The sequence below is a fragment of the Lepus europaeus genome, chromosome 12, assembly GCF_033115175.1.
Source record: "Lepus europaeus isolate LE1 chromosome 12, mLepTim1.pri, whole genome shotgun sequence".
Lineage (NCBI taxonomy): Eukaryota > Metazoa > Chordata > Mammalia > Lagomorpha > Leporidae > Lepus > Lepus europaeus.
In genome coordinates this window covers 80,239,956-80,254,486 of record NC_084838.1, presented here as the reverse complement: position 1 = coordinate 80,254,486, position 14,531 = coordinate 80,239,956, and the positions used below count along the sequence as shown (strand labels likewise).

The window sequence follows — 14,531 nt, the reverse complement described above, 5'->3', positions numbered from 1 at the left end:
GAAATCCCTGAAATGCCAGTCCTGGAATTAAAAATCCAAGAAATGGTAGTCCTGCAATTTAAAATAAGCACAAAAGCCATTAGGCCTAATAGTTTTGAATAATGTAAAAGCTTTTTTATATAGTAGCATTGGTTAATTTATGATTTTAATATAAACGGCAATATCAGTAAGTTGATTATATAAAGTGTACCGTTATGCAAACTTAGTGTAACATGATAAGTTTGTAAGCTAGATGACAAAATTATTAAATGCTTATTGGTTACATATTATAGGCCCAGAAGAATAAGAAATATTTTTGCTTATAATACAGATAACAGTAAACACTCATTGCAGAGGAGATTATTATTAGGGCAGCCTTGTAAACCAATAAAAACTAGATATTACAGTCCTGTTTGCTCAAATTTTGGTTTTACTATCCACTGCATTTCATGTCCATGAGCCAAGTCTACTCATCTGTACAACAAGGGTCAAGATAAATAAATATAGTACAGATTGGACATCTCTAATCTCAAAGTCCAAAATCCAAAATGCTCTAAATCCAAAACTGAGCACCAAGATGACATCATAAGTAGAAAGTTCTACAACTGACCTCATGAGATGAATCTCGGTCAAAACACAGGCACATCAAACATATTATGTAAAATTAACATGGAGCTATGTGCCTAAGGAATAAATGAAACATAAATGAATTTCATGTTTAGACTTGGGTCCCAAGCCCAAGATATCTTGTTGTGAACTATATATGCAAAAATTCCCAAATACAGAGTATCCAAAAGTTCAAAACATGTCCGGGCCTACATATTTTGGATAAGGGATACTTGACCTGTGATAACTATGGGACTGTAAGGAACTTATGCTTGTGTCTGGATCTCAGTAGACTCTTAGCAAGTAACTATTATTAGGCTTGATTGGTTTGGTTATGGTTTAGGTAGATTATGATACTTGAGCTGAGTCTTAAAAATGCATATGAGGGCACTTCAAAAAATGTGTTGAAGCAGAGTTGTCTTTTGGACCGAAGAACTTTTGAAATCCATGCATACATTCTTCAAAAAAGTCATGAAAATGCATAATAAGAAAAAATGCATGACTTGAGAAACTTTTCATCAAAATAAATATCTTTCAATTGTGTCTTACTATGAACAATTTGAAGCACTTTATAGGATTTGAAGTAAAGTGGAACTGTGGTGAAACATTCGAGGATGGAAGGAGTAAGTAGCAAAAGTGAGAAGGCGTTGGGTCAGATAGAATAGAAAAAATATTGAACACTAAGTTTGGATGGGTAAGGTGGGGCCCAAGAATATTGGGACTTCAAAACCAAGCAGAGGAATTTGGTCTTGGGTCTGTAGATAAGAGAGAACAGTTACAAACTTGTGAAAGGGAAAATGATAAGACAAAATTATTTGAGAAAAATTAACCTGGTGACAATAAGCAAGAGAACTTGGGGTGGGAGAGAATGATCTTGGGAAGACTATTAAGCATTTGAAATACAAGGGCCTAAAATAGTAGAAGGAAGCAAAAACTGGAGAGAAATATTGAAGTATTCTCAAATTACTGAGAGTTATCTTAAGTTCTGACTTCTAGGACTACAGTAACATTACCACCATTTAATGAACACTTAGTAGCCAACACATAGAAAACATGGTTCAAATGTAACATTATTTAGTTTTCAACACAACCCTGTAAGGTAACTTACTTTGATTCTTTAAAAATTATTTATTTGAGAGGGAGACAGGGATAAAGACAGACAGAGCTCCCAACCTCTGGTTCACTCCCCAAATGCTCCCAATGGCAGGGGCTGGGCTAGGCCAAAGACAGGAGCCAGGAATGGGATCCAATGAGGGTCTCAGGGACCCAATTACTTGAGTCATCATTTGCTACCTTTCAGGGTAGACATTAGCAGGAAGCTAGAGTCAAGATCTAGAGCTACGTATCAAACCCAAGCTCTCTGATGTGGAATGGGGGCATCTTAACCACTAGGCTAAATATTAGCCCCACCTCAATTTTAAAGGCAAGAAAATCAAACCTTAAAGAAGTTGTAGTACAGTATATTTCACCTTAGGACAGTCAGCCCTTAGAATGCTTGGTTCTGCATCTGTGGATTCAATCACAAATTAAAACTGGTGTATTGTTGCTGACCTGTACTATGTAGTTGGATCTATGAAGGTTGCATCTGTACTGTCAGTGATCAGACTTCTTACTCCTCCCTAAAAATTACATATAATATCTATAAATGTTTTAAAGTTTATAGAATGATATATGTAAGTTATATGCAAATACCACATCACTATATATAAGATTCTGGTGTCTGAAGGGGGTTCTGGAACAACCTCCCTCAGATATCAAGGTGTGACTGCATTTATTACAGCATATAATAATATATTATTATATATTGGTTTTCTTGTATGTCTCTCCCTTTTGATTATATTTCAAAAGGACCATCTCCTCACTTAACTATTCTTTTGATAAGAGTTCCACAGAGAGGGATGTTTAACACACCTTTAGATGGATGGACAATTGGGTGATGGGGAGCTTTAAAGCTTATGTAGCTAAATAAGGATTCAAAACACAAATAAGAGCTGTTTGGTTCAGAACTCTATATTAACTACTGCTACTCTATTGCTACTCCTATAATATTAAATATAAGATGTAAAAAAAGAACTAGGCCAACATTGTGGTATAGCAAGTTAAGCCTCTGCTTGTGATGCCGGCATCCCTTTTGGGTGCCACTTTGAGACCCAGCTGCTCTGCTTCTGATCCAGCATCCTGCCAATGCTTCTGGAAAAGTAGCAGAAGATGGCCCAAATGCTTGGGCCTCTGCACCCACGTGCAGACCTAGAAGAAGTTCCTGGCACCTGGCTTTAGCCTGACCCAGCCCCAACCATTGCAGATATTTTGGGAATAAACCAGAGGTTGGAAGATTCTCTCTCTCTCTCTCTCTCTCTCTCTCTCTGTGTGTGTGTGTGTGTGTGTGTCTCCTCTGTAACTCTGCCTTTCAAATAAATAATAAATCTTTAAAAAAAAAGAAAAAGGAGCTGAGACATCACAAGAATGTCTCTGTTTAAAGCAGTATTGTCTTTTGGATATGTTTCCCTATGGTGGAATTATTTGTCTCAAAGTCAGTTTCTCCATATCTCATCAGGAGACCAGAATGCCTGTTTTTCTAAGCCCAATGGCACAACACTGAGCAGAAGGATCCAAATAGAAGCATAGATCTGTTTAAACCTAGAGCAGCATGTAGTTTATAAGCCATATTATCCACAATCTCAGATTCTTGTGGTTTACTTTTTATTTTCATCTAAAACAATGCCTACATGTAAGCAATCAATTTGATTAACTGAATTTCTTTTTTTTAACTTTTATTTAAAAAATATAAATTTTAATAATACAACTTTTGGATTACAGTGGCTTTTCCCCACCATAATTTTTCTCCCACCTGCAACCCTCCCATCTCCCGCTCCCTCTCCCATCTCATTCACATCAAGATTCATTTTCAATTATCTTTATATACAGAAGATCAATTTAGTATATGTTAAGTAAAGATTTCAACAGTTTGTACCCACACAGAAACACAAACTGTAAAGTACTGTTTGAGTACTAGTTATAGCATTGATTCACATTGGACAACACATTAAGGACAGAGATTCTACATGGGGAGTAAGTGCACAGGGACTCCTGTTGTTGATTTAACAATTGACACTCTTGTTTATGGAGTCAGTAATCACCCAAGGCTCTTGTCATGAGTTGCCAAGGCTATGGAAGCCTTTTGAGTTTGCCAACTCCGATCTTATTCCGACAGGGTCATAGTCAAAGTGGAAGTTCTCTCCTCCCTTCAGAGAAAGGTACCTCCTTCTTTGATGGCCTGTTCTTTCCACTGGGATCTCACTCGCAGAGATCTCTCATTTTAGGGTTTGTTTGTTTTTTTTTTCCAGAGTGTCTTGGCTTTCCATGCCTAAAATACTCTCATGGGCTCTTCAGCCAGATCTGAATGCCTTAAGAGCTGATTCTGAGGCCAGAGTGCTATTTAGGGCATCTGCCATTCTATGTGTCTGCTGTATATCCCACTTCCCATGTTAGATCATTCTCTCCTTTTTAATTCTATCAGTTAGTATTAGCAGACACTAGTCTCATTTATGTGATCCCTTTGACTCTTAATCCTATCATTATGAACAATTGAGAACTGAAAATGATCACTTGGACTAGTGAGATGGCATTGGTACATGCCACCTTGATGGGATTGAATTGGAATCCCCTGGCATGTTTCTAACTACCGTTTGGGGCAAGTCTGATTGAGCATGTCCCAAACTGTACATCTCCTCCCTCTCTTATTTCCACTCCTATATTTAACAGGGATCACTTTTCAGTTAAATTTAAACACCTAAGAATAATTGTGTGTTAATTACAGAGTTCAACCAATAGTTTTAAGTAGAACAAAAAAAAAATACTAAAAGGGATAAAGTATTAAGTTGTTCATCAACAGTCAGGTCAAGGGCTGATTAAGTCGCTGTTTCTCATAGTGTCCATTTCACTTCAACAGGTTTCCTTTTTGGTACTCGGTTAGTTGTCACCGATCAGGGAGAACATATGATATTTGTCCCTTTGGGACTGGCTTATTTCATTCAGCATGATGTTTTCCAGATTCCTCCATTTTGTTGCAAATGACCGGATTTCATTGTTTTTTACTGCTGTATAGTATTCTATAGAGTACATATCCCATAATTTCTTTATCCAGTCTACTGTTGATGGGCATTTAGGTTGATTCCAGGTCTTAGCTATTGTGAATTGAGCTGCAATAAACATTAAGGTGCAGACAGCTTTTTTGTTTGCCAATTTAATTTCCTTTAGGTAAATTCCAAGGAGTGGGATGGCTGGGTTGTATGGTAGGGTTATATTCAGGTTTCTGAGGAATCTCCGGACTGACTTCCATAGCGGTTTAACCAGTTTGCATTCCCACCAACAGTGGGTTAGTGTCCCTTTTCCCCCACATCCTCTCCAGCATCTGTTGTTGGTAGATTTCTGTATGTGAGCCATTCTAACCCAGAATTCTAGCCCAGAATTCATGTCATCCAGTCACCACAGAATACAATGTATTGTGAAGAGCAAAGGTTCTACAGTTGGATGGGTACCATTTACAGCTTAGTTCAGCTACTTTTATTATTGATCTGAGGCAAAGCTCCTCTTTGTTTTTGCTTTAATGTGTCCATCAGTAAAATGGGGAAAATATCTGTTCCATAAAATTATTGAGAATTAAATGAGCTAATATGCGTGAATTATTAGAAAATATGGAAAGTTCTCAAATGGTACCAGCTATTAAGATATTATGACATATCCCTTTTAGGAAATCAAGCTTATACAAGTACATGGAGCTCATCATTCTAAAGATTATTCGGCAAGTGTGCACAATGTGCTATATTTTGGGGTAATAGAGACACAACGCCTGTTTATAAGGAGATTCAGTCTGTGGCTGGGTTTTTTTGCCACTGAGTTCGCTTATCCGATATATTACCCCACTAACTTACGTTCCTCTGGACCTTCAGGCAGACGTTGACAAGGCTGTGAAAGCAGCAAGACAGGCTTTTCAGATTGGCTCTCCATGGCGTACTATGGATGCTTCCGAGAGGGGACGACTACTCTTAAAGTTGGCTGACTTAATTGAAAGGGATCGCCTGCTGCTGGCAGTGAGTATTAACCACACTGGATAGAGAGCAAGAGGTCTCCAAAACATGCATTGTTTGAATGGGCAGGTCGTTTGATCTAATCTAGTGATCCTTACATCCTCTATACAAACAAATTAGAAAACTGCATCTCAGCTCTTGAATGAGACCTATCCAGTGAACCTCATCTCAACTAGTGCTCTGTACTTCGTTACTGCATGATGTTACTTCCTGTTTCCATGAGATCCCACAATCTAAACTTGGGCAAATCCTGAGTTAACCTACATTAAAGAAATGTCTTCACTCTAGAACTTTGCCTTCAACAAGATTGCATGCCAGTGTTGAATCTCCTAGAACAATCTGCTGTTTCTCAAACTTACTTGACCAATGCACTCTTTTAGTAGAAAATACTATCAAGTTTGCGAAAGGCACCCAAAATATTTCCCCAAGATAAATATTTTTCCTAATGAAAAATATTTATCAAATAGCTCCTTTTCCCTTCCTAAAAGTATCCATTTATCCTGGGCATAACTAAATGCTATTCTTCTTAAAGATTAAAAAAGGCAAAGAAAAATGAAATCAATAATATTTGTATAAAATTATATTTTATGTATGTTGATTAGTTTGGGTTTTTCTTTTAAATTCAAACAGTTAAATGAGTCAACCCACGTTATAGGTGGAGGAGGGCATGTCCTTGCTTTTGTGTTTTAAGCTGAACATTATAGTGAAGTCAATTTAATATAAACTAATATCAAGACCAGGCTTTGAAAGTAAATATTATTACCTTTGAAATCTTTAAGTGTCAGTAACAAAAAGGGCTACATTTTAAAAACATCTGCATTAATAATTAAGGGACCACGTACTACTCAAAGATTCAGTATAATTCAAAATATGCAAAAATGTAGAACCGGAAACTGTGTACAATATAACAATATAAACCAAAATGTTCTGTAGGAAGGAAACAGGTTAGCCAAGTTAAAACTTGGCTTCTTTCTTTATCTGATCTGTGGATCGTACATGGATTGCCACTGTAGGAAAGGAAAAGATAGGCCATCCTGTAATAGTTAGGGTGCTGAACTTTACAGCCTGACCAGTCAAATCATTATAAGCAGCAAAAGTGGGAGTGTCACAATTGAAAATTTTGCTGAAGAAAATTCATGGATGAAAGAGTCGTGTGTTGCTCAAGTTTGTTTGAATAGATTAGCTATATCCATATAAAATGTAAGAATTAAAAATCATTATTGAAGAATTACAGTGGTCACTAACACTGAATTTTCACCACAGTTGGAGATAAGTAAAATCTTGTTGGAACTCTGATCTATGGAGAGCAGGGACCATCCGTACAAGGTTTGTTATATATCAAATTGGGACCAGTTCCTAGAATGTCAGCTAGATGAAGGATACTCAGAATGCAGGCAGGAGCAGAGAAACTTACTATACTTTCTACTTGGATCCTGCTATGACCATAGCAAGTTATTTTAGGTCTTCTTTTAGTCTCTTTTGAAAAAGAGGAGGTTAGACATGATGACTTGTATTTCCAAAATTCTCCAGCATATGATTACTCTAAAATGCTGGTTATATGTATTTTTTAATCTAAAATTTTTATAGAATTTTAGATTTGGGATATGATCTATTTTTCAGACTATGGAGTCACTGAATGCTGGAAAACTGTTTCCCAATGCATATCTGATGGATTTAGGAGGTTGCATAAAAACCCTACGCTACTGTGCAGGTTGGGCTGACAAGATCCAGGGCCGCACAATGCCGATGGGTAAGTAGCTCAGGGGAGAGGGTGAGGAGATTACTATAAAGCTGAAAAATTTCAAACTCTTCCTTTTAAAGATGTCAACCAAATAAGGCAAAATTATTTTCCCCTTGAATTTGAGACAATGCAGTTCTGAACTTGGAAGTTCTGTTAAGATTTGTCAAATGGCTTTTAAAGTAGCTTTAGCATAATTGCACATTACACAGAATATGACACTCTGGATATTTTAGAAAATATTGAAATAAGAACATACTTATGGACAAAATAACTGATTTGAGACAACTTTCTCTCTAGGGGCCCAAACTTTTCAAAGTTGGCTCTGTGAAATTATTTATTTAGGTTGTATTTCCATAGTGGCATTTATACCCTTTTATAATGTAATTATTTAAGCCTCTTTGCATGTCTTGTATGAGTCAGTTATGGTCATCTGTGCCTGGTCAAACTCAGAATAGTTAGAACAGACTAATTAAACAAACGAATTCACATTGATTTGTTTCAACTAGCTTCAAAGCAACTTGGGACTATATTTATACCCTGAACTAGAAATTCACGTGTGTGAATGTGTATGTATATAAAGGTGCTATAAAGCATTCATGGAAAAAAGGAATTAAAAGATAAATTCACTTTAGAGAAAAAAATTGACATCCAAGTGTAGTGTGTCGTTTTTTCATAATACACATTTTCCATGAGAGTTTTTAAGACCACTCATGTGGATGGAGTCCCAAGTATTTTGCATTCAAATCAACACAGCTTTTACTTCTATTTTCCATGAACTTTTTGAAGTACCATTGCACACATTGAGTGGGGTATATACATGAAAATTACCTCCTGTGAAAAAATGTCTATTTGGGGAAAGATGGGTAGAGTTTAACCCACATAAATGTATTGACTTTAGGAGCACAGCACTCTCCACAACTGGCCCTGGTGTGCATTTCCAATCTAACTGGAGCTTATAGTGGGTTAGCGGTGATAGCCAGGGGGCCGGCATTGTGCATAGTAGGCCAGGTTTATAGTCCAAGGTGCTGCTCCTCCTCCCATCCAGCTCTCTGCTTATGGCCTGGCATAGCAGTAGAAGATGGCCTAAGTGCTAAGGCCCCTGAACCTGCGTGGGAGACCCGGAGGCAGCTCCTGGCTCCTGGCTTTGGATCAGCTCAGCTCTGGCCATTGCAGCAATTTGAGGAGTAAACTAGCGGATGGAAGATCTTCCTCTCTGTCTCTCCCTCTGTCTGTCTGTAACTCTACCTCTCAAATAAACAAATAAAATCTAAAAAAAAAAAAAAGTGACAGCCAGGAAATCCAAAGAGAAATGAACTTGATGGTATCATGAAATGTGGCTATTTTAGAAGCTGTCTCACTTTATTCTGGAACAAGATGAGAAAAACTACTTAAAGTACAAATAGATCTTGATATGAAGAGTTCTTTCTGTGACAGCCAGGAGGCTTCTGTGGGAAGTGGAACTGAACAGATGTGAGGCACAGTGAAGCCTTCAGAATGACCATGCCTACCTCTGATGCACCAGAAATCAATCAAATTTGATTCAATTATACTGTATACTTGTGTAATATTTTAGGATTAAGGGAGTTTGATTTATTCTTTGGTAAGCAAAATAAAAACATTTTAGAATAAGGAAGTAGAAAATGCTTATTACTCATAGGAAGACTTTTTAAAATTTTTCTGTTTTTAAATTATATGAGGATACTTTATTTTTTTTAACTTTTATTTAATAAATGTAAATTTCCAAAGTACAGCTTTTGGATTACAGTGGCTTTTTCCCCCCCATAACTTCCCTCCCACCCGCAACTCTCCCCTCTCCCACACCCTCTCCCATATGTTAAGTAAAGATTTCAACAGTTTGTACCCACACAGAAACACAAACTGTAAAGTACTGTTTGAGTACTAGTTATAGCATTAATTCACATTGGACAACACATTAAGGACAGAGATCCTACATGAGGAGTAAGTGCACTGGGACTCCTGTTGTTGATTTAACAATTGATACTCTTGTTTATGGAGTCAGTAATCACCCAAGGCTCTTGTCATGAGTTGCCAAGGCTATGGAAGCCTTTTGAGTTTGCCAACTCCGATCTTATTTAGACAAGGTCATAGTCAAAGTGGAAGTTCTCTCCTCCCATCAGAGAAAGGTACCTCCTTCTTTGATGGCCTGTTCTTTCCACTGGGATCTCACTCACAGAGATCTCTCATTTTAGGGTTTTTTTTGTTTTGTTTTGTTTTGTTTTTTTCCCAGAGTGTCTTGGCTTTCCATGCCTAAAATACTCTCATGGGCTCTTCAGCCAGATCTGAATGCCTTAAGAGCTGATTCTGAGGCCAGAGTGCTGTTTAGGACATCTGCCATTCTATGAGTCAGCTGTGTACCTGCTTCCCATGTTAGATCATTCTCTCCTTTTTAATTCTATCAGTTAGTATTAGACACTAGTCTCGTGTATGTGATCTCTTTGACTCTTAATCCTATCATTATGATCAATTGTGATACTTTAAACAGTTTGCAGAAGTAAAGTATAAGTTTATTTTGATTCAAAACTTTTTGCAATCAATGCAGTTTTTTAATAACTCATTTCCTACAACATTTTCAAGATTCCTCATATCACATTTAAGTTTTTAAAGAATTCTACCTGCAGTAGGACTTAAGACTGTCAAAAACTGTCAAAAAATACATTTTTCCTACTTAAATACAATTTTTATTTTAGCCAGACACCTCCAACCTCATTTTTCATCCCTTTTCTATTTGAAACTTTGAGTAAAAAATTATTTAGAGATTAGATGTCCTAGATGTTGAGAGAATTCATTGTCATTCAGATTTTATCCAGTTTTGCATTCTTACTTTTTCCTAGCTCAGTTCTATGGTACTTATCAATCCAAATTATTATTTAAGACCTTAATTTTGGGCTAGTGCTATGCATAGTAGGTTAAGCCTCTGCCTGTGGAGCTAGCATCCCATATACATGACAGTTCAATTCCTGGCTGCTCCACTTCCGATCCAGACCCTTGCTGATGGCCTGGGAAGGCAGTGGAGGATGTTCCATGCGCTTGGGCCCCTACACCCATGTGGGAGGCCCAGAGGAGGCACCTGGCTTCAGATTCACTCAGCTCCGGCCACTGCTGCCATCTGGGAAGTGAACCAGCGGATGGAAGACATCTCTCTCTGTCCCTCCTTCTCTCTGTAACTATGCATCTCGAATAAATCTAAAAAATAAAAAAGCCTTAATTTTTCATTTTATAAAATAATTTCCAGGCCACCTTAATGAATGTCAAAAGCACTTGTCAATATATTGCTCTGTATTTTCTTTCCCAGATGGAGACTTTTTTTGTTACACAAGACATGAACCTGTTGGTGTATGTGGCCAAATCATTCCTGTAAGTTGGTCTTTATACAATTAACATTTTTTTAAAAAAAAAGAGTTCAAATTATATTTGACTTGAGAGTGAAGCTTCATCCAACATAAGTGGATGCTTAGATATTTGTTTAATATGGAGTAAAGGTAGGACTTGTTGAACTTGATTAAGCTGCCACCTGCAGCACCAGCATCCCATATGGACAGCAGTTCCAATCCTGGCTGCACCACTTCTAGTCCAGCTCCCTGTTAATGCATCTGGGAAAGCATCTGAAGATGCCCCAAGTACTTGGGCCCCTGCACCCACATGGGAGACTCAAAAGAAGCTCCTGGCTCCTGGCTTCAGATGGACTCAGCTTCGGCCGTTGCAGCCATTTGGGGACTGAACCAGCAGATAGAAGAGCTCGTTCTGTCTCTCTCTCTCTCTAATAATCAATCAGATCAATAAATGAATCTTTTTAAAAAAAAGTTGTTTCACTCTAGGAGCCAAGTTGTGTGCGTATGTGGTAAAGTGTGGGTCATAAGCACATCAGCTGCAGGAAATCATTCTAGTGAAATGTGGTATGTCTTACTCTCCAGCACTCTTATCTCCTTGAGACTTCTCATTGTGGGGAAGAGTAGCAAATGGAGTGTTATGTGACCAAATCTTAAATATTTTCAAGTTAGGATGGAAGAAATTGGGCTGGAATTATGGATGGTTAAGCTACTGCCTGTGACCCTAGCATCCCATATGATCATTGGTTCAAGTTCTGGCTGCTCCACTTCCAATCCAGCTCCCTGCTAATGTGCCTGGGAAAGTAGCAGAATACAGGTCAAGTACTTGGGCCTCTGCCATCCTCATGGGAGACCCAGGCTCCTGACTTCTGCCTAACTCAGCCCTGGCCATGGTGGCTGTTCGGGGAGTGAATGCAGATGGAAGATCTCTCCCTCTCTCTGTAACTCTGCCTTTCAAAAAAAGAAAGAAAAAGAATGGCAGAAATTATACCAGAGGCATTTGGAACATGGTTTGAAATATAATGTATCTTTTGATTACAGAATCAAATACTCTAAATTCATTGTAGTAGAGAAGGTAATATTCTTGAGAGTCATAAAGATTTCTTTTTAAGCCCAACAGACAGGAGATTATCTAAATGATTTTTCTTGAATTGACATACCTACAAAGGTCAAATAAAAGACTACTGCAGTTTCCTGGAGTTCTTAGATAAGAAGTGGCATTGACTTATGTTTTGCTCTAATGAAATTGAAATGTAAACATTTCAACATTTTTTAAAGAAATTTCTCATTAGTTCAAAAATTGCAAAAATGGAATGTATGAAAATCGCAAATCCTGAATAGTAAAATATATCTAAATTCTTGGCCCACATTCTTGATTAATCCTCAGGACAAACTTCTGAGGCACTTACGGGTAATGAAATCATACTCAGAGAGCAAGGAATTTAAGTTCACATGGCTGATTTGTGACTGAGCTCAGATTTGAGTCACCTTCAGCCTCTGACCCTAAACATATTTGTTGTTAACAAAATATTTGTCCTGAATATAAGTGCGACTAAATAATGTTATTCAGTAAATAGTTACAATAAATGGTGCTTGGGGAGAGAGGAATAATCATACTTTTGAAACACAGCTAAGTTATGTTGTGCTTACTAGTAAACCAAATCATGAAGTGATTATTTTTTCCTGGTAGAAAATGAACTAAAAATAATAGCAGTTGATTAAATGTTGTGTCATTCTCATGCTCCCGTTCCGTATATGGTTTTTTAGGGCTTTTCAGCCCTACTAGTTTCTTTTCGCAATGAACTTAACGAGAATACACAAAGATGATTACACACAACTGTTGTAATTATTATTTAACATCTACAGAGTGCATAATGTGAAAGTTAGATTGGCAAATGTGCCTTTCATTAATACAAAGAACCTATTGTTATATATTGCTTTCTAGTGGAATTTCCCGTTGGTTATGCTCATTTGGAAGATAGGGCCTGCCCTGAGCTGTGGAAACACGGTGATCGTGAAACCTGCAGAGCAAACGCCCCTCACTGCTCTTCATGTGGCGTCTTTAATAAAAGAGGTACGTTCCCTAAGCTAAAGTACATACAAGAACTCAAGAGGAAGACTTGCTTTGCCCTGGCCAATAGACTGTGGTATTTACAACTGACCCCCATCCACTGGTGGGGATATATTTAGCATGGCTGCTGGCTGAGATTTCTGGCAGTCAGTTCAAATGAGTTTCTGCCCAAGTACAAACAGGAAGTCAGACTCAAAGGCTTGGTGTGTCACCTGTGATCAGTTTTCATTTCGTTTGTCCAACTCTTGTGACCATAAATTCATGTTGCAAGTAACATAGATAGCATTATTTTCCATGTTGAAATGTTGCATTAGTTTGTTAACTGCCATGAATGGCCTGGTGGTTTCTGCAAATTAGTTTAAACTTAAACAAATTTTAACTTTTAGTCTGTCTATCTGAAGTTTGAAGGCCATTGTTTACCAATCTGCTGGTTTTCAATACTGTGCCCCATTATCCCTTAGCATTTCTACCCATGAGTGGACTCACCTTTCTATGTTGGTTGCCTCTTCCTGTTCTAAAGTGATGGAAAAACACATGAAACTTACTTTAACTATCCAGATTGTGTTAAAATATTTTTTCTTACAAAACATTTGTTGTTCTTTGGCATTCATATCTTATCAAAGCTTTAAAAGAAAAAGTCTCTGGAAAATTCAGATTAGAAAATCTAAACCTATATCTTCAAAATATTCTTCACTTCAAATGAAAAATAAGCAAAAGAGATGTCAACATGAGGTATTTGATGAAAATAACATGAACTGTTGATGTGTCCCCGCTCAGTTGTCTGAGTACTCTCCTCCTGAGTCTTTCCATGGGGCGGAACTCATCTGTGCTTCATCATGAATGGCATGATCATACTTCTGTTCTTCCTGATGAAATAATGCTAATGGGAATTTGCAACTGACCTGTTATACTCTGACAGATATACAGATAGAAAACTAAACCTTTGAGATTCCTTTGCTGATGGTGTTAATAAACATAAGTGAATTTTTCTTGGTAGAGAAACTCACAAGGTCAATTTAAAACAGCAGCCTTGATCCCATACTCTCTCCTTTTTTGAATTACATTCTTGTTCCTCTTGTAACTATTTTATTTTGTTTTTCACCTCTTAGGCTGGGTTTCCCCCTGGCGTGGTGAACATTGTCCCTGGTTATGGGCCGACTGCAGGGGCAGCCATTTCTTCCCACATGGACATAGACAAAGTTGCCTTCACAGGATCAACAGAGGTAATATCACTTACTCAGGCCAGGAGTTCAGGGTGTGTGCGTGTCCAGCCATCAGAAGCATGTTTTATGTAACTAGTTTTGAGCCGACACTTCCTTAAAACAAAAGTTCTTTTTAATGATTTGTTCCTTATTCAAGCCTTCAAATATGTTTATAGAACATAAGCAGATATAGTTTGGATGAAATGGAATACCTATTACAAACTCAGAAGGACTAGAGTAAACTGTTCATAATGTGCTCACTACCTTTGCTGATGAGAAATATGACCATGGAGACCCTGCTATGATTAGTAAGGCAGTGATAGAAGATATAAATTAGGCCATAGTGCTCTTAGGAATTAATGTAATTTTTATCCCTTAGATTGTGTGAATCAACTTGCAGAGCCTCACCCTTAGCTCCTTATTTGGGGCTCTCTCTTCTCCGGGTCTTCTGAAAGGCAGCCAGAGACTGAGCTGATCTAAATTTCCTGCCTCTCTGGT

The 14,531-nt window shown here is 37.7% G+C and overlaps 1 protein-coding gene across 1 annotated transcript in view; it reads left to right on the top strand.

Annotated features, from left to right (window-relative positions):
• Positions 1-14,531, top strand: part of ALDH1A1 (aldehyde dehydrogenase 1 family member A1) — a 48,954-nt gene that overhangs the window by 17,593 nt on the left and 16,830 nt on the right. Inside the window, exons 3-7 of the mRNA XM_062208414.1 lie at positions 5,535-5,675; positions 7,293-7,422; positions 10,727-10,788; positions 12,706-12,834; positions 13,941-14,054. Coding sequence (XP_062064398.1) covers positions 5,535-5,675; positions 7,293-7,422; positions 10,727-10,788; positions 12,706-12,834; positions 13,941-14,054 — 576 coding nt within the window. The remainder of the gene's footprint in view (positions 1-5,534; positions 5,676-7,292; positions 7,423-10,726; positions 10,789-12,705; positions 12,835-13,940; positions 14,055-14,531) is intronic.